The sequence below is a fragment of the Myotis brandtii genome, unplaced genomic scaffold, assembly GCF_000412655.1.
Source record: "Myotis brandtii unplaced genomic scaffold, ASM41265v1 scaffold193, whole genome shotgun sequence".
Classification (NCBI taxonomy): domain Eukaryota; kingdom Metazoa; phylum Chordata; class Mammalia; order Chiroptera; family Vespertilionidae; genus Myotis; species Myotis brandtii.
The window spans coordinates 1,193,392-1,212,091 of record NW_005357191.1 but is presented as its reverse complement, the minus strand read 5'-3'; the positions used below and the strand labels follow the sequence as shown (position 1 = coordinate 1,212,091).

The 18,700-nt window shown below is 38.4% G+C and overlaps 1 protein-coding gene and 1 long non-coding RNA gene across 2 annotated transcripts in view; one reads left to right on the top strand and one right to left on the bottom strand.

Annotated features, from left to right (window-relative positions):
- Positions 1-10: 10 nt before the first annotated feature.
- Positions 11-2,473, top strand: LOC106725863. Its single transcript, XR_001361867.1, has 2 exons — positions 11-210; positions 1,931-2,473. It is a non-coding gene; the product is annotated as an uncharacterized LOC106725863 (long non-coding RNA).
- A 752-nt stretch (positions 2,474-3,225) lies between these two features.
- CANX (calnexin) overlaps positions 3,226-18,700 on the bottom strand; it is a 16,097-nt gene continuing 622 nt past the window's right edge. The window contains exons 3-14 of the mRNA XM_014538557.1: positions 17,523-17,600; positions 16,839-16,980; positions 16,303-16,384; positions 15,298-15,490; positions 13,195-13,384; positions 10,972-11,085; positions 9,907-10,063; positions 7,655-7,870; positions 6,902-7,021; positions 5,939-6,062; positions 5,697-5,776; positions 3,226-3,917 (exon numbers count right to left, since the gene is read on the bottom strand). Coding sequence (XP_014394043.1) covers positions 3,864-3,917; positions 5,697-5,776; positions 5,939-6,062; positions 6,902-7,021; positions 7,655-7,870; positions 9,907-10,063; positions 10,972-11,085; positions 13,195-13,384; positions 15,298-15,490; positions 16,303-16,384; positions 16,839-16,980; positions 17,523-17,600 — 1,550 coding nt within the window. The 3' untranslated portion in view covers positions 3,226-3,863. The remainder of the gene's footprint in view (positions 3,918-5,696; positions 5,777-5,938; positions 6,063-6,901; positions 7,022-7,654; positions 7,871-9,906; positions 10,064-10,971; positions 11,086-13,194; positions 13,385-15,297; positions 15,491-16,302; positions 16,385-16,838; positions 16,981-17,522; positions 17,601-18,700) is intronic.

The window sequence follows — 18,700 nt, the reverse complement described above, 5'->3', positions numbered from 1 at the left end:
TCTCCGCGTTCCCCGGCAGCCTTTCCCAAGCCGCTCTGATAAACTCAGAAGTAGCCACGCCTTTCCAGTGTCAGCTGTTTTCTTCAACCCCATTGCTTACATCCAGCCTTTTAATTGGTCGAAATGTCACGAGGGAGCTGGAAAAGGTTTCCTCTCACGCCATTCTGCATCACTGGGACCGTCAATTTCCACTTTTATATCAAAATTTGAGTAAGTTTCAGGTTGTTACTACTTACCCAGAAAAAGCCCGGCTCGCATAAGGAAGAGGTGTAGGGAGAGTCTCGTAGCGGGGACTAGAACCGCAAAGGATGGCATTACAGTCAAAACCGGATTACATTTAAAAAGATGGTCTGTTAGGTAAAATCGAGTCACTCAATATTCAACCAAAGGCGATTATGCTCTAGTGTTACAACCCGCAGGCAAAGGGACAGGGAGACGAGGAAAAACTCCGGGACCAGCGAGGCGGCAGTGAAACTAGATAGTCTTGTGTTGGGCCAAGAGGCACCAGGAACCTTAATTGCTAACAAGTTAAATAGAAGGTGCCAGGAACCTGCAGGTTGAGAGGCACCATCAACAGCTCAAAACAGCTGTTATAGTAACTTTTCACTAGGACCCACAAAAATATTTTATTTTAAAATAAGAAAAAATGAATCCTTATTCAGATAGTATTTGTTTTTATACAAATGCAGTAAAAAGATACAAGTGGCCCGCCAAGGCAAAGGTGCTCATGAATACCAACCATAATGTGGTCGGTCCTGTTTTTCACCAGTCTTTAAACATATAAATTTTACACCAGGAATAAATATTTAGTTTCTAATAGGAAAAATAATAGAAGCACTATGTCTATTTCTCTTTAGTAAGCAGTCCAAAAGCTAAATAGCACGTTTAAAAAAAATTGACCTAATTTTCAAAAACCTCCCTGAAATAATGTAAACATGAACAAAAATTTATTTTCTAATAAAAATTCAAAAACTCATTCGTTCCCATAAATCTTAAAAGACTATCTATAAATTACTCCTCCATTTCTGAGCTGTTATTCTAATCCAGCAGCAGAGGCAGAATCTCCATTGAGTTGACTGTCACCTCATGGTGACAAAATACAGTTGGCCTTCAGTTTCAGAGGGTTCCCATCCTCAAATTCAACCAACCACCAAGGATGGAAAACATCTAGAAAAAAGTTTCATTGTTGCTGATGTGTGCTATGTAAATAGGCCTCTGATGGCTGCAGGTTGCATCTGTACTGAACATGTACAGACTTTTTTCTTGTCATTATTTCCTAAACAATATAGTTTAACAACTATTTAAGTAGCATTTACATTGTATTAGGTCTAAGTAATCTAGAGATAAAGTATAGGGAAGATGTGTGTAGGTTATATGCAAATACTACGTATACCATTTTACGTAAGAGAATTGAGCATCCTCAAACTTTGGTATTCATGGGTAAGTCCTGGAACCAATCCCCGTGAATACCAAGGGACGAGACTATATATCCCACTGTTCATAGTAGTTTCTGCATAATAGCAAACAGTGGCCAATTAAAGGACAATTAACCCACTTTGAAACAGCAAAACACGTGAATTAAAGGTTACTATAAAGTTCAGTCAAAAGCAGATGCTTAACACAGGGCTTTAATACCATTGAGTAATGTGACAATTTGAGAAAAGTGGGAAGTATTTTGTGAACAAGAGAAACTGGGGAACACATCTGATGGAGTGGGCATCTCACAGCAACGGGACGGGTAGCCAGCATGTGCAATCACAATGCAAGAGCCTTTCAAAGAGCTAAGAACTGTGTCAGACATTTCATCAGGAGGTTGCAACTTCAAGAGAGTGAAAAGGAGAACCAAGAAATGACTTGTTTTGAACAAACTGCTAAATAACCCTGGAAAGGCAAATGAACACTCTACTGATTTACACTTGTCATTCCACAGCTCAGCCAGAAGAAACTGTGAGGCATGAAATATTAACGGAGAGTGAAGGCAGATTTCTGGAAAATGCCATGACCCCACACATTTGCTTCAAAGGAGAAATCTGTAGACATATTTTCAGGTCTTGCCAAGTAACTGTTTATTCGCGCTCAATACATTTGGGAAAGTGTGCTACATAGCTAAGGTCACTGTGACCACAGAACACCAGATGAAAAGAATAAAGCACTGAACAGCAAGAAAAATGCATCCCACCCTCATAAGAATTTAAGTGAACTGGTAAAAAATTGAGATAAACAAAATAAACAGATACAGCCTTCATCTTTTACAAATATACTTCCTCCCCAAAATCTCCCCAATATAAACACTCTGGAGTGTTTATATATTCAGTGCAAGGAACAGTATCATCGGTATATTTGAAACAGCTCTGAAGAAAGAATAAAGCTAAAAGAACATCTAATTTTGAATATACTTCAGTGTGGTGTAATAGTGAGGTTATTACACTGTGATGGGGGAGAGGCTCTGATAGCACCCATCTGCATTCCATATGAAAAAACAAACCTAACATCACTTATTAAAATATTCTACAATCCACATACTAAAAAAAAAAAATAATTATTTTTAACAGGACTGCTTTATCATGTAATTTAAGACACAACTGTTACATGAACTGCAAATGATAACTTAAAAGGTTTAGCAGCTACAAAAATTGGATAACTCATGCTCTATGTCACTCCTCCCATCAGTACTTTTTAGCCTGTGTTCAATTACAGTCAATTCTGAATTGGCTCACATCTGGATAGACTTCTAGTCTTTACACAGAGTAAGAGAAATGGATTAAAAAAAATAAAAGATAGCATTCTATCCTGTACTTGACCCTGGAAAGGTGCGGGTCTGCTTAAAAAAGGAAGAAACATACACAATCACAATAAAGCTTAACACTATGCAGAGCTCATCATCATTTTCAGCAACGGACAGCAAGGCGCTGTGAAGAAAAGGCAAGCAGAGGAGAAAGCTAGGACTCTGGGAAACAGGGAGGGAAACAGTGTCCACAGAATGGAAGATGGGATGAAAACACCAGATTCTCTCTGGAGCGCACATGTCCTGGTAGCAGTCTTTAAAAAAGCCACCTGTTCAAGAAGACTGCAGCCCAGACACACCAGGTGTGCAGAGTATAAAGGCCCAAATGCGACATTATACCACCTCCTCCACTAACTTAAACCTGTCTGTGAACTGAGCTGTTCCAAGCATAACAGAACACACACACACTTTATGGTCTAACCAACATCGAGTGAAAAGTCTTTTTTCTTTTTTTATGTCCATTTTTAATACAATTTAAACAGAACCTTTGTATAAATTTGGGCTTCCATTCAATCCCTCTCCTCAATTTCCTTAGGAGGAATGGAAGTAAGCAATACAAGATTATAATGACAAATAACTGCACTTTAAACATGATTATCAATTTTAAGGGACAGAGACACTTGAATGCTTTGTAATACCAAACTCAAACAAAATTGGTTCTAAAAACTGCAGTTCATCCCCCTAGAATTTCTAAAAGTTGGTGTTATTTCTGCATGGACACATCAATATATTAAATTAAGCCAAGATTTTAAAGACTGGCAAAATTCTATTACTCTATTAAAAAAAACAAAGATGTTTAAAAACAAAACAAAAAAAATACAAATTAGTTGCTTCATGTTACAATTCACAACCATTGTTAAATGCTTTCTTTCTACAGAAACAGGGTCCTTTTTGTCACAACTGCATTTACTGCTAGATGTTTAAATTACACGGGCTAGTGTTTGACTGAAACTTGTTGAAGGTGACAGCTGGAGGTTTTCTGAGTCTCAACCTAAGATGTGCCAGGTTCTCTCCTAGGACCACACTTGCAGAGGAAGGGGAGGGAGAGGAAATCACATATCAAGTTCTTAAGATAATTTTACTCTCTTCTTAGCTTTCTGTTTCTTGGTGATTTGTTCAAAATGTCATCCTCCTATTGGTTGGGGAAAAAAAAACAAGAAATTCATTATAATTAGCATATTATGAAAAGTAAAAATTCGCCAAATTTTCAAGATCTACCAAACTGAGGGTAACCCATCTAAGGGAAAAAAATGATTTGAAGAAAATGTACCAAAAACCAACTGTCTTAGAGGTGGTGGGACTGTGTTTTAATATAGTCTTTCTTGTTTTCTTTCCACGAAAATGCACTTTTCTCAATCTAACCCACAAACATCTTCTTTTAAAAAGACCAGACACCATGCTTTCACATGTCATCTTGATTAATCCTAAATAATTTACTGGCCTATGGACACATTAGCCCCACTTTGAGACTGAGAAAACTGGATTTTATGGGGACTGAAGACTACCCAAGCCAGGTCCCATGTGACACTCAAGACAATAAGCCTGGTACTCTTCCTATTCTATTGGACTTCTCTTACTGTGTGAGAAAGCTTGGGGAATATAAAAAGTATGTGAGCCCGGATGGTGTGGCTCAGTGGTTGAACATACCACACCTATAAGGTCATGGTTCGATTCCCGCCTAGGCACATGCCCAGGTTGCAGGCTCGATCCCCAGTGTAGGGCATTCAGGAGGCAGCTGATCAATGATTTTCATCATTGATGTTTCTATCTCTCTCTCCCTTCCTCTTTAAAATCAATGAAAATATATGTTAAAAAAAAAAAGGAAGTGAGACTGAACCTTACCTGAAAGAACTCTACATTTTAGTCAAGAAACTGAAAACATAAACAGCATTGATCTTTATCAAGGGGAGGGCAGAATAGTGGGAGCTGGAAATGGACACTGGGTAGAGTTTTCCAGAAAGAAACATCATGAAATAGAGAAGTGCTTGGAAAGGGACCTTGGTAGAAAAGGTGTGGCTTATTCTCTTTCCCTCAGACCTCACATCCAACCCAGCTCCAGAAGCCCACATCCTCCTTTCCTATCATTTCACCCTACTCAGGACCACCGTATCTAACCTGATTCGCACAGCAGCCTCCTATCCAGTCTCCTTGATTCTACTTGGTCTGTAGAAAACACAGCAGCCAGAGTGATCAGACCTACTTAGTCCCAAAACCTACAATGGCTGCCCATATCTGTCAAGTCTTCACTCAAACGTCACCTCTCCAACGAGGCCTACCATCTTTAACACTGCATCCCACCACTTCTGATAGCCTTTCCTATCGTACTTTTCTTTCTCATGGCCCATCACTTTCTAACATTCATTCAGGTACTTCCTTATCATGTCTACTGATAATTGTCTGTTTCCTCCCACTAGAAATGAAGCTCCCCAAAGGTAGGTTATCTTTGTCTGTCTTGTTCACTGACGATGCCTGGCATATAATGAGCACTCCAAAACTACTTATTGAATAAATAAATGAATCCGTGAGCAACTGAGGCAGAAATTTCACAACACACGGGATTTGTGCAAGAAATATTTTTTAAGGGCACAATTAGGGGAGGTGGATGAAGAGATAGACTAAAATAATAACCTACAGTTGCCATCTCAGAAATCATTTTATTAGTTTTCTCCTACAACTCTGCTTATTCCAAAACCATTTTCAGCACAGAAAAATACTTCTGAGATTCAGATATAATTTGAAGTTATAGCATGCTGACCTGTATTTCTAAGAATTTCACTTTTATAAAATTGGCTTTAACAGAATTTTTACAGCCATGACCATTGAAAATTACCTTATGAAAATATTCCCTCTACTTAAATGTACTTTCAACTTAGGTGCTTAAAATACAAAACATATTCCCCCTTCCTGTTACCTCTGCTTTAGATTTCCTATCTTCGCCCTCTTGACTGACAGTGTCGCCATCTTCTTCAGCATCACTTTTTTGCTTCTCTTCTAAAACAGAAGTTAAACAACTCAGCAAACCTTACAACTGTTTTGGGTAATTAGATAATTAGCATTAATTGTCTAAAACAATCTTTACAGTAATTTGTTTATAAGGGTTTGAACATCGTAGAGTCTTGGGTGAAAGCAGATATTTTGGGGTCTACTTCTTACCAAGTTTCTCTTCACCTTCTTCCTCCTCATCTCCCTTGTCCCTTTCTTCTTCCTTCTCTTCTTCTTCCTTCACATCTGGCTGAGGAGCATCAGTCTTCTTGTACTCCACAGGACTGGACTGTTTCTGAAATATTTTCCCACAGTACAACCATTTTGTTCACATTTTATGTAGTATGTTATCATATAATTATTAAATGCCTAAAGAGCAAAGTTCTGTACCCGGCTGTATACTAGGATAGATATATGGAAATGAGTAAGATATACTTCCTGCCCTGAGAGTCTTCTTGGGTGAGAATGTGTGGGGTTTCAAGAGAAAAGGAACAGTACAAACAAAGGGGTCAGGTAGACCCAGGCACAGTGGCAGAAGAGTGGTGGGGACAAAGCTGGAAAAGGCACTCTGGGGGTCAAATTACAGAATATCTTGAATGCAAGGTAAAGCATCATCCTCATCTAGCAGAAGTAGAGCCTAAGCAAAATTTTATTTTTGACTGCATGTAACAAAGGTTGAATAAGACAAACAGGCTGTTTACCCTACATGTATTTGTGTGTAGAGGGAGGTCAAAGGGGTTAGGGATGCTAAGGGAGGAACCTGGTAATGAGAATTATAAAGTTTATGAATAGAAACAGCTCTGCCAAGAGGAAAAGCTAGTTTATGCCCAAATGGCCAGATTTATATCTAAGTTTTTTGTTGTTTTCCTTCCTGCCCTAGAAAGCTGCTGACAAATATTAAGGAGAGTAGTTTAAATACTACTAGAAATGAAGGGGCTACAAATGCTACTCCCATCTGAGTACAATACATGGCCACCAAGAGTAGTGAATAAGGGTTCAGAAGTCAACACCAAATGCGATCCGGTCACAACTGAGCTGCTAGAAAGAAAGCCTCAGGCAATATATCTTATTTTTTAATATCATAAGAGTTCTTTCTAAAAATGTCTCAAAACCAAACCAAACCAATACTCATACCTTGCCAGAACAGCAGAAGAGGATTACAAGGAACACAGGCAGCGCTACAGTCAAAACATAGACCACCCAGAGCCACGGACGCTCTTCGGCTGCCTCCAGCATCTGCCCCACTACACCTGGCTGAAAAACAAGACATGACTGATGTCAAGTTCTAGCTTTTGACACCAAATACCGTGAGCACTGTTCCACTGTTCAGTGACTACATGGTACTACTCAGGCTCCACCAAGGTTCAAGCCAAGATGTTCATATAGCAAAAAAAGGAAATAGGAGAAAATCCTCAATTTTCTTGTTCTCCATATCATCAAGGTGATTTCCCTTTCACAGGTTTAAAAGCTGGCTTTTAATCATCAGCAAAAGACTTAATTTCAGGAACCAGTGAATGAATAATTTCTTGATCTTAGTGCCTCTGGCTCTCCAATTTATACCTCAGCCATATGACCAATTGTTTGAAAATTCCACATATTGGGTAAATCAAGATTCAACATTTAAGAGTGCATTAAAATATACCCTGAACGGCAATTTTGTTAAATATATTTTAAATAAATAAATCACCTTACACATAACAAAGATTCTAAAGCCACTGCATGAGACTAAAGCAATCATGTCCAACACCCCAGTATTTTGTCTTTAGTAGGCATACGACCATTTTTTATAACAATATTCCCAAATAAGGGAAGATAAACCGTAGATGATAGGTTTTTACAAAAGTAGCAATTGCAGATATAAATGCCAAGGAACAAGCAAGCACAAACCTCGGCAGCCCCGTCGGCAGCTTTCTTCAGACCCCATCCATCACTGGCCCAATCATCAACTACTCTTCGATCGCCACAAATGATAAAGTTGTCAAAAAAAATGTCCGAGGTCATGGACCACAGTTCCAAACCAATAGCACTAAAAGGAGTCATTTTAAAAGGTTCCAGATCTTCAAAGAAATCTGGATTTGGTATTTTCTGGGGTTTCCAGATTCCCTAGAGAAAAATATTTTTAAATATCATTTCAGATAATGATCAACACAAATTTATGATGAACCTAAATAAAAATTAAGATGAATTTCGCATGATAAATGAAGCTAAGTGCTGAATTTGTGAAACTTAACTGAGTAACAGGAAGAAGACAATAAATGCTACTGATGTTTTACACTCTGCCTCTAAGATGTCTGAACTTCAACTACTTTCAATTTCTAACATCCATGACCTTCATCTAGACCAATACCTCGCTGTGCCTGGCACATTCCAAAAGCCTCCATTAGTTTGCTAGCAGGAGTGGGAGCCTATATCGGTACAGATTTCTTCAGTGGTGATTTAAAATGTAAATGATTACCCAGCCGGCATGGCTTAATGGTTGAGCGTCGAACTATGAACCACGAGGTGATGGTTCCATTCCTGGTCAGGTCAGGGCACAAGTCCAGGTTGCAGGCTCAACCCCCAGTAGGGGGTATGCAGGAGGCAGCTAATCAATGATACCCTTCATCACTGATGTTTCTCTCTCTCTCCCTTCCTCTCTGAAATCAATAAAAATATATCTAAAAAACAAATAAAATAAAATGAAATTTAAATGATCTTCAACCAGCAATTTCACTTCTTAGTAACTACCTAGAGAAATAGTTGCTACATACACTCAGACATGCACAAGGATGACTACTGCATCAAGGATTAAAAAAAAAAGGAAATCCATCTAAATGGCCATCGAAAAAAAAAGCCAAAGTGCAGTTTTTTTAAAGGGCAACTTTTAACTAATTTGATTGTTTGACTGCACGATTAAAAAAACATTTAAGCTTCAGCTGGTTTGGCTCAATGGATAGAGCGTTGGTCTGCAGACTGAAGGGTCCCGGGTTCGATTCCGGCCAAGGGCACATGCCTGGGTTGCGGGCTCGATCCCCAGTGGGGACGTGCAGGAGGCAGCCAATCAATGATTCTCTCTCATCATTGATGTTTCTCTCTCTCTCTCCCTTTCCCTTCCTCTCTAAAATCAATAAAATATATTTAAAAAAACAAAAAACATTTAAGCCCTAGCCGGTTTGGCTCAGTGGATATTGTCAGCTCTCACACTGAAGAGTCCCAGGTTCAATTCCAGTCAAGGGCACGGACCTCGGTTGCAGGCTTGATCCCCAACCCTGATCAGGGTGCATGCGGGAGGCAACCAAACGATGTCTCTCAGTCTCTCTTCCTCCCTTCCACTCTCTCTAAAAATCACAGGTTGCCACTCTGTACCCTGCGGCTGCAGCACCCCTGCCACATGATAGCAGGGTACTCAAATTGCAAGTTTTCCATTTCTCTTTTCTTTGTTTTTAAACAAAAGTACAAAGCAATTATGAAAGCTTCTTTCCAGTTTCTAGGTTTATCTTTTCAACATTGAACATATTAAGTTCTCTCTCAATTAATGAAGTTTACTTGGTAATTTAATCGCTTGAAAATAGTGATCAACCCAGCAGCCTCACTACAGACAAAACTTCCATCTGAACACAACCAGATCAATGAAGCACATTAAAAGGCACACACTTCGCCCTGGATGGTGTGGCTCAGTTGGTTGGAGTGAAAGTTTGCCAATTCAATTCCCGGTAGGGGCGAGTACAAGAGGCAACCAATCAATGTTTTTCTCTTCTCCCTGCCACTCCCCCTAAAAGCAGTGAAACATAGTCTCAGGTAGGGATTAAAACAAAACGAAACAGCCCTAGCTGGTTTGGCTCAGTGGATAGTGTCGGCCTGCAGACTGAAGGGTTCCGGATTCGGTTCCAGTCAAGGACACATGTCCAGGTTGCAGGCTTGATTCCCAGTGGAGGGAGTGCAGGAGGCAGCCGAGCAATAATAATTCTCTCTCATCATTGATGTTTCTAGCTCTCTCTCTCCCTTCCTCTCTGAAATCAATAAAAATGTATCTAAAAAATAAATAAAAAAAAACCAAAACAGAACACCGGAGAGAGATACACACCTGGTAGTCTGAAATCAATAAAAATGTATCTAAAAAATAAATAAATAACAAAACAGAACACCGGAGAGATACACACCTGGTAATTAGGGTTGTCAATCATGGGGGGCTTCCATTTGCCCTTATAATTAGGGTTATCAATCATAGGTCTTTGCCAGACACCACATCCAGGGGCCGACTCACACTTAGGGTTGGCAATCTGAGGAGCTTCCCATTCTCCATCCATATCTTCATCCCTGTGGAGAAATAAACCAGTTACAAATGGGTTCTGTGATGTAGGACTATGAATTGCCATCCCAGGGGACCCCTGAAATCCTGTAGGAATGCTTTCAGTGTCATCCTATAGAGCACCATGCTGTTTCTGCATTTCTAGTAACTAGTTTCTCATGAGAGGTGCATTAAAAAGAGACACACAAAATAATTAAATCACCCTGCCCTGTGTTTTTCAGTGGTTAGAGCATCAGCCCCAGCACCCAAGGGCTGTGGGTTCAATTCCTGGTCAAGGGCATGTACCTGGATTGTGTTGTGGAGAATCCAATCGATGTGTCTCTCACATCAATGTTTCTCTTTCTCCCTGTCCCTCCCTCCCTTCCACTCTCTGAAAAGCATTGGAAAAAATATCCTCTGTGCTCATTTCAGTAGCACACATACTAAAATTGGAATGATACAGAGAAGATTAGCATGACCCCTGCACAAGGATGACACGCAAATTCGTGAAGCGTTCCATTAAAAATAAAAAATCCTCTGGTGAGGATTAACAATAAATAAATAAATAAATAAATAAATAAATAAATAAATAAATAAAAAAAATAAAATAATCTGTTGAGCTCTACACTTAAGTTTGGGCACTCAGCTAGCTTCATGTATAAGCTTTTACTTCAATAAAAAAGCAGGCAATTAGCCCGGTTTGTGTGGCTCAGTGTTTGAGTGTCAACCCATGAATCAAGAGGTCACCGATTCCATTCTGTGGTCAGAACACATACCTGGGTTTCGGGCTCAATCCCCAGTAGGGGGGATGTAGGAGGCAGCCAATCAATTATTCACTCTCATCATTGATGTTTCTCTCTCTCTCTTCCTCTTTAAAATCAATAAAAATTTATTTTCTTAAAAAGCAGGTAATTAAAAAGTTAACTGAAACTTTTACCAATCCTCTGGCTTTTCTGCATCTGGATCAGCTACATATTCAGGCTCATCATCTAACCAGCCATCAGGCTTTGTGGCTTCTTCATCAGGAATTTTAGCAGGGGCATCTTCATCCCTTAAATAAATAAGAAAAAGCCAATTATGACAACAATGGCCAGAGAATCACAATGTGGTCCCCTTTGTGAATCTGAAGCAGGGCAATCTAAAAATATTTAGATGTTACTTAATCTCAAAACTCAAAATTCTTCCTAAAAATTATATGCAAATCATCCTGTATAATAAAAGCCCAGGTGGCGTCGTGCGACGTTGTCACAAGATGGTCACCACAAGATGGCTGGCAGGTGAGGACAGTTGGGGGCAACTGGGCTGGCAGGGGAGGGCAGTTGGGGGCAACCAGGCCGGAAGAGGAAGGCAGTTGGGGGTGATCAGGCCAGCAGGGGAGCAGTTAGGCATCAATCAGGCTGGCAGGGGAGCGGTTAGGGGGCAATCAGGCAGGTAGGCAGGCTAGTGGTTAGGATCCAGCAGTCCCGGATTGTGACAGGGATGTCCGACTGGCAGTCAGACATCCCACAAGGGGTCCAGATTGGAGAGGGTGCAGGCTGGGCTGAGGGACCCCCCCCCCCCGCCCCTGCACGAATTTCACGCACCAGGCCTCTAGTATATCTCATAAGGGCCTAGTCTCCAAAACATATCAAGAACTCTTACAACTCAATAATAAAAAGACAACCCAGCCCTAGCCAATTTGGCTCAGTGGAGAGAGAGTCAGCTGGCAGACTGAAGGGTCCCAGGTTCCATTCCTGGTCAGGGCACTGCCTAGGTTTCTGGCTCGATCCCTGGTGAGAGGGTGGGGATTGCAAGAAGCAGCCAATCAATGATTCTCTCTCATCATTGATTGTTTCTCTCGCCCTCTCCCTTCCTCTCTCTGAAACCAATAAAACCATATAAAAAATATTTTTAAAAAAGAAGTACCAACTTTCGTACAGTTGATGAAAAATGGTGCGACTCTAGTTGGTAAGTGAAGACATCATTTATCCTTGGCTATATGCTTATTTTTGAAGTATGCTAGTTTTAAATTGTGTGAGAACCTGAGTTTGTACAACATTCAGCTGACCCTTATAAGCAGAGCATTCACACCCTCTGCTCTAAAATGAAACAGCTAGTTAAGGAATATTACCGAACAACAAGGCTGAGTCATCTAATGTTCACCGAATACACAAGTAAACTTGGCATGTACACTAGTGCAGCATAAAAGTTCAGGAACCCGTACCTTAATTTAAGGGAGGAAAAACATCAACTAAAATTTCACTGCTAAGCTTAAGGAGATAGTTTTACAAATGGGAGAACAGTTTTATTATTTCTCTTTACGTACTTTTTGACATTTCCAAAAGCCAGTTTTCATTTCTCATCACTCTCCAGTTTGTACCCTAAACAAAAGGCCATACATATTGAGCTCACTCCTGCTTCTATACTTCTACACACAATGTGCTACTTTAATACCATTTTCCATCTTTACCACTTAGTTAACTCTCATCCCACTTTCAAATCTTAATTTGATTGGCACTGCTCCAAGAAACCACCCTGATTTATACTTGATGCTCTGGTCACCAAGTAACACCTACTATTAGACCAGTCACCATATGCATGCCAACTTCAAATTATCAAGAGATAATTTGAAAACACCATGCATATATTTCTATTATATGTATTATTGCTTAACATTTTATCAACAAGAAAATATACAAAGGGTGGAAATGAGGGCATCAGCAAAGAAGCCCCTTATGGGACATAAAAGCTGAACTGGAGCTGTGTGACAGCTCATGTCCTTGTGGCTTTGTATTCCACTGCCCAACACAAAGCACAATCTCTTGAGTTTTATTTAAGTAGGAAAAAGATTATTTTTCAAATTAAAATTTAAATCTCAGGACTCAAGCTTTCAATGTGAACTCACAGAAGCATGTGAAAGGCCAGGCCAAGAGAACTGAGGTTATGCCATAAAGCAACCATGTCAGCACAGGCAAACACATTGATTTCAGCATTTTGTGGTTTGTAAAATGGTGACAGGCAATCCAGATGACCTGTATGACCCCTCTTTCAGCCCCCTTTTGTCTATGTTTTTCCTACCATTTGAATTGCATCATAGACTATTAGAATTATCAGATCTAAACATTCATTTGTTCAAGCCACATGGAATACACAAAACACTCCATTGCACTCAAAGGCTCACCAGTCATCTGGTTTGACAGCATCAGGATCTGGTATTTTTGGTCTTTCATCCCAATCCTCAGGTTTCCGGTCTTCTGGGTCCTCAATTTCCCGGGAAGGATTTACAGGAGGAGTCATGTCATTTAGTAGATTTCCACTGTTGACAAGAGTTTGGTCCACTAATATTTCAAAACTATTATCTGGATTCAAGACTAAAAAAGAGAAATGCAATTTTAAAAAGTTAATTAACCACTCATTCTCAAGCTCTCTTTACATACCACAAAAGATCATATTTATAACAGAAAACAGAAACATGAAGACCTCAGGCAACAAAGTCAGAACAAGATCTTGGGGGCGCTGAGCAAGTTAATCCTCTTGTAAATCATAAAAACTAGTTCCTCAGATTTTTAGGAATTAAAACAGATCATAGATAAAATTTTAAACACCAAAGACTTCATTTACAGATATTAAAAACATCAAAAATCAGCCCTAATCGGTTTGGCTCAGTGGATAGAGCGTCAGCCTGCGGACTCAAGGGTCCCAGGTTCAATTCCGGTCAAGGGCATGTACCTTGGTTGCGGGCACATCCCCAGTAGGGAGTGTGCAGGAGGCAGCTGATCGATGTTTCTCTCTCATCGATGTTTCTAACTCTCTATCCCTCTCCCTTCCTCTCTGAAAAAAAATCAATAAAATATGTATTTTTTTAAAAACATCAAAAATCAAAGAGACAAAAACAAAACAAAACCTAACAACAAAAAACCAAAGGTACATAAACTAATGCAATTGGTCTGACACAAATGGTTACACACCAGTCAATAGGCAAACGAGTTTACTTATTATAACCACCCCTAGTAAAGGTCCATTTCCTCATTTTTTGAGTTGGTATTACCACCATCTATGTTCACAAAATTTCAAATTACAAAAACCTTTTATTTATTAAATCATGTCTATTCATGGTTGTATTTTTGGGGTGCAATGGGAAATAAAAAACCACAATTTTAAATCCATAAAAGTATCAAGTGTGATTACGCTAAAGCCTGTATCTCACACCTACAAGTCTAATTGGCAACTGACTGGCTCACAGCACATCCAGAATACTATGGAACACAATGGTGTACTAGGCTGCCTTTCTCAAGGATAATTAAATTAGCACTGTTATCAATGATATGTAGTCTCCTGGAAAGATTCATGCACTTTTGTGAAGAGACCAAGTACAATACAGGATATTTATCTTTCAATAAAAAATTACATCTGTACTTATTATATACATACATGTATTTATTCACAAACGGTTAATACATATCACAATGTTGTTATTTCAGATAATTCTAAAAATCTTCTTTATGTTTATTTCTATCTTCTGAATTTCTATACTGAATACATATTACTTTTGTTATGAAGAAAAAAGGTTATTGTATTCTTTAAGAAAAGAGGCATGTGTATATGTAATTTCAAACTAGGGGAAAAGCTTCATTAAAATAAAAATTCTATTCTAATGTCCAAATGATTAAATTCAATTGTTCAGGTGTTGGGAGTACCCAAGCAAACGTCAACTAAAAGATAATTTGAAAACACCATGCACATATTTCTATTATATGTTTTATTGCTTAACAATTTATCAACAAGAAAATATACAAAAGGTGGAAATGAGGGCATCAGCAAAGAAGCTCCTTCTGGAACATAAAAGCTTATTTTCAAAATCCCTTAAACCCTAATTCTCAATTCAAATTATGGAAGAGAAGCTTATTTTTTTTCTTCCTTTTTTGTCTTGTTTGCTTTTAATATTTTTTTAAATTGATTTCCGAGAGGGAGGGAGAGGGAGAGATAGAAACACCAATGTTGACTAATTGATCGACTGCCTCCTGTACACCCTTTATTGTGGATCGAGCCTGCAACTCGGGGATGACCTCCTGGTTCAAAGGTTGATGCTCAACTCCTGAGCCATGCCGGCTGGGCGAGAAGCTCCTTTTTGTGCTGAGACACTAAGTTCATTTCACTACCAAGATATTAAGTCAGTAGAGACTCTTACTTGCAGGCTTAGGTCTTCTCTAGATGTACTATCTTTACATTAAATGAATAATAAATCTGTAGTGCCATAAACCCCCAAATTATTGGTTTTTCTTACTTAATGTATAAAGATGTGTTTTCTTATCAGTAAAATAGGTCTTCAGATCTGCATCTGGTCTCTTAGCGTGCTTTTCTTCATATTCGCCCGTTTTGGGGTTTTTGTGGCGGAAGATGAAGTGCAATTTATAGTCCTCTCCACATTTATCTGGACCAAACATGATTGTATAAGGAGTCTTGTCATGGAACTGGTCCTTCAGAAACAAAAATGGATTTTAAGTAAATCAAAGTATTCAAAGCAACTTTTCAAAAATATGATATTTCTTTTTATAAAATCCCAAATAAATTAGTTTCACATTAAAAGAAAAGCTGATTCTGTGACAGCATGGATAGACCTAGAAGCCAAGTGACATTAAGTCAGATAAAGACGATATCATAATGTCACTTACAGGTGGAACCTAAAGAACAAAAATGAAAAATACAGAAACCGAATCATTCATACAGAAACAAACTAATGGTTACCAGATGGGAGGGGGTTTGAGGAGCTGGGTGAAAAAGGTAAAGGGATTAAGTAAAATTGGTAGTTGCAAAAACAGCCATAGGCATGTAAAGTACAGCATAGGGAATATAGGCAATAATACTGTAATAACTACATATGGTGTCAGGTGGGTACTAGACTTATTGGGGGTGTGGGGAATTCACCTCGTAAATCATAAATGTCTAACCACTATGCTGTACACCTGAAACTAATAAAATAATATTGAATATCAACTGTATTAGAAAAATTTTAAAAAAAGAAAAGCCGATTGGTTCATGAGGTTCATATAGATACCAGTGAAAAGGGATAACAGAAATTATTAGGAAATTTTACATGAGAACATTATGGAAGTGCTTAAAAAACAAAGCAATGTACATATCTAGATAGTTACTGCTTCTTTCATAAAACAAAGAAATACGTTTGCTAAAACAAAAATTACACAGAACAGAAATCAGGAATAAGAACAGTTTTCACATTTCAAATCCTGAAAGATAATTATGGGTGGCTATATAAATAGGAAGTACTTACCAAGTTTAGTTCCGGGGTTTTGGAAAGCAGCTTCACATAGGCACCACCACATTCTATTCCATTTTGGAAATTAACCTCATACCTAATTTCAGAGAGAAAAGCAGAAAATCATATGGCATTTTGAAATATCAAATTTCTTCATTACCCTTTTCCCCATCTTGGTCTCATGTTTAATCATAGGTCATGTTTGTCTTTCGGAAAGATTCCATCTTCTATTGCTTTGAATGGCTTCCCAATCCTCCAAAATTAATAAGTAAAATAAAATAAAAGCTTAATGCAGATTCCCTGTAAATACTTTTTGCAAATTCCAGAAGTTCATTTGCTATTAGGAGAAAGAATAGCCAGTTTCTTTCCAAATAATTTATTGGGCAGGAAAATAACATTACATTACAAGATGCCTAAATGCACTAAAAAATCCCTATTATAACATATAATAATTCTCATAATTTTTTAATGTAGAGTAATAGTTTTATAAAATTATGTCTTCTGATATCACCCATCCTAGAAAGCTTCTATCAAAGAAGTGTCTCACTTACTGAACAATGAGAGGCTTGGTATCAAACAGGAAGGGCTTGTTCAGTTTAGCAGAGATAGCATGATGCTTGGCCCGAGACATCAATACAAGTCCTTTGTCCCCTGGAAGTTTTGTTTCCTTCATTTCATCTACCTCCCATTTTCCTACAAAACACACAGAAAAGTTCCACTCCTTAACTGTACCTTTGAAGGTCCTTTAAATGGTAGCAAACAAAACTCAAAGTTGTGCAAGTCTATCATACTGACATATTTTAACATATTCCATTTACCTATGAAAGCTGGCCTATTAATATTACACACACATATTAGGGTATGTTTTTTTAAAACCTGTAGCATATGCTTAAATAAGACCTGCCATTTCCAACACACAACACCATAGATGCTAAATTACCTTCCCATTTTATGGTGTAAAACAAACAGGTCTAACCCTTTAAAATATAACGGAACACATAAATACAGCAAAACTTGTAAGGAAAAAAAAATCTTAAAATGTGTACATACTCCTTTTAAACTAGTTTTTTTAAATTTAAATTCCTTATTGTTTAAAGTATTACATATGTCTCCTTTTTCACTCATTGACCTCTCCCCAGCCGTTCCCACCCCCCAGCTTAAACTATTCATAAGAGAATCATGGAAATGCTTCAAACCTCAATCTGCTATTATATTCAAGTCAAATGAACTCTCACCATCATATTTGGCAATTTCATCATCAGTGTCATCTTTCTTGGCTTTGGATAAAATCCACCTGTAATTAAGACAAACCCCCAAATTAAGGTCCAAATAGCAAAAGCAGGATCTAGCCAGCTCTTTCTAGCCTACTTAACCACTCTACTTTTAAGTTGGTGGTCTAGTTTCATTTTTTTTGCAAGTATCTGTCCAATTTTCCCAACACCATTTATTGAAGATGTTGTTTTGCCTCCATTGTATGCTCTTGCCTCCTTTGTCAAATATTACTTGAACATAATGGCTTGGATTGATTTCTGGGGTCTCTGTTCTATTCCATCGATCTATATGCCTATTCTTGTGACAGTACTGGGCTGTTTTGATTATGATGGCTTTATAGTATAACTTGATATCTCACCACTCTACTTTTAAATGTCACATAGTGATAATATATTGTACTCAATTCACAAACCTGTAAGAAAAAGTATCAAACCCGTCACATAATTCCACCATTTTTTAAGACTCAAGAGAAAAAAATTTTCCTCAAAGAACAAAATATAGGGTGGAACCCAGCTGACATGGTTCAGTGGTTGAGTATTGACCTATGAACCAGGAGGTCACAATCTGATTCCCGGTTAGGGCACATGCCCAGGTTGCGGGCTCGATCCCCAGCGAGGGGCGTGCAGGAGGCAGATGATCAATGATTTTCTCTCATCATTGATCTTTCTCTCTTCCTCTCTCTCTTCTTCTCTGAAATCAATAAAAATATATTGTAAACTATACAGTATATGTATATGGTGGAGGAGGAGAGAGAAATGGAAGCATGTTTTAAAAGACTATTTTCCTAAATGGGCGTGAACACTAGAGATATAAAATAGTCATCACAATTTCACTATATAAGATGCTATTCTAAAAGGAATCCACTAGCCTTGACCTGTGTGGCTTAGTTGGTTGGAGCATCATCCCATACACCGAAAGGTGGTGTGTTTGTTTCCCAGTCAGGGCACATAACTGAGTTGCAGATGTGGTCCTGGGTCAGGGGGAATATGGGAGGCAACCGATTTTTTTTTTTTCTCTCACTTTGCTGTCTCTCTGTTGCTCTTTTTCTAAAGCCAATAAAAAGCATATCCTCGGTTGAGGAAAATAATATAAATAAATAATAAATAAATAAATAAATAAATAAGGAATTCATTTTTCCCCC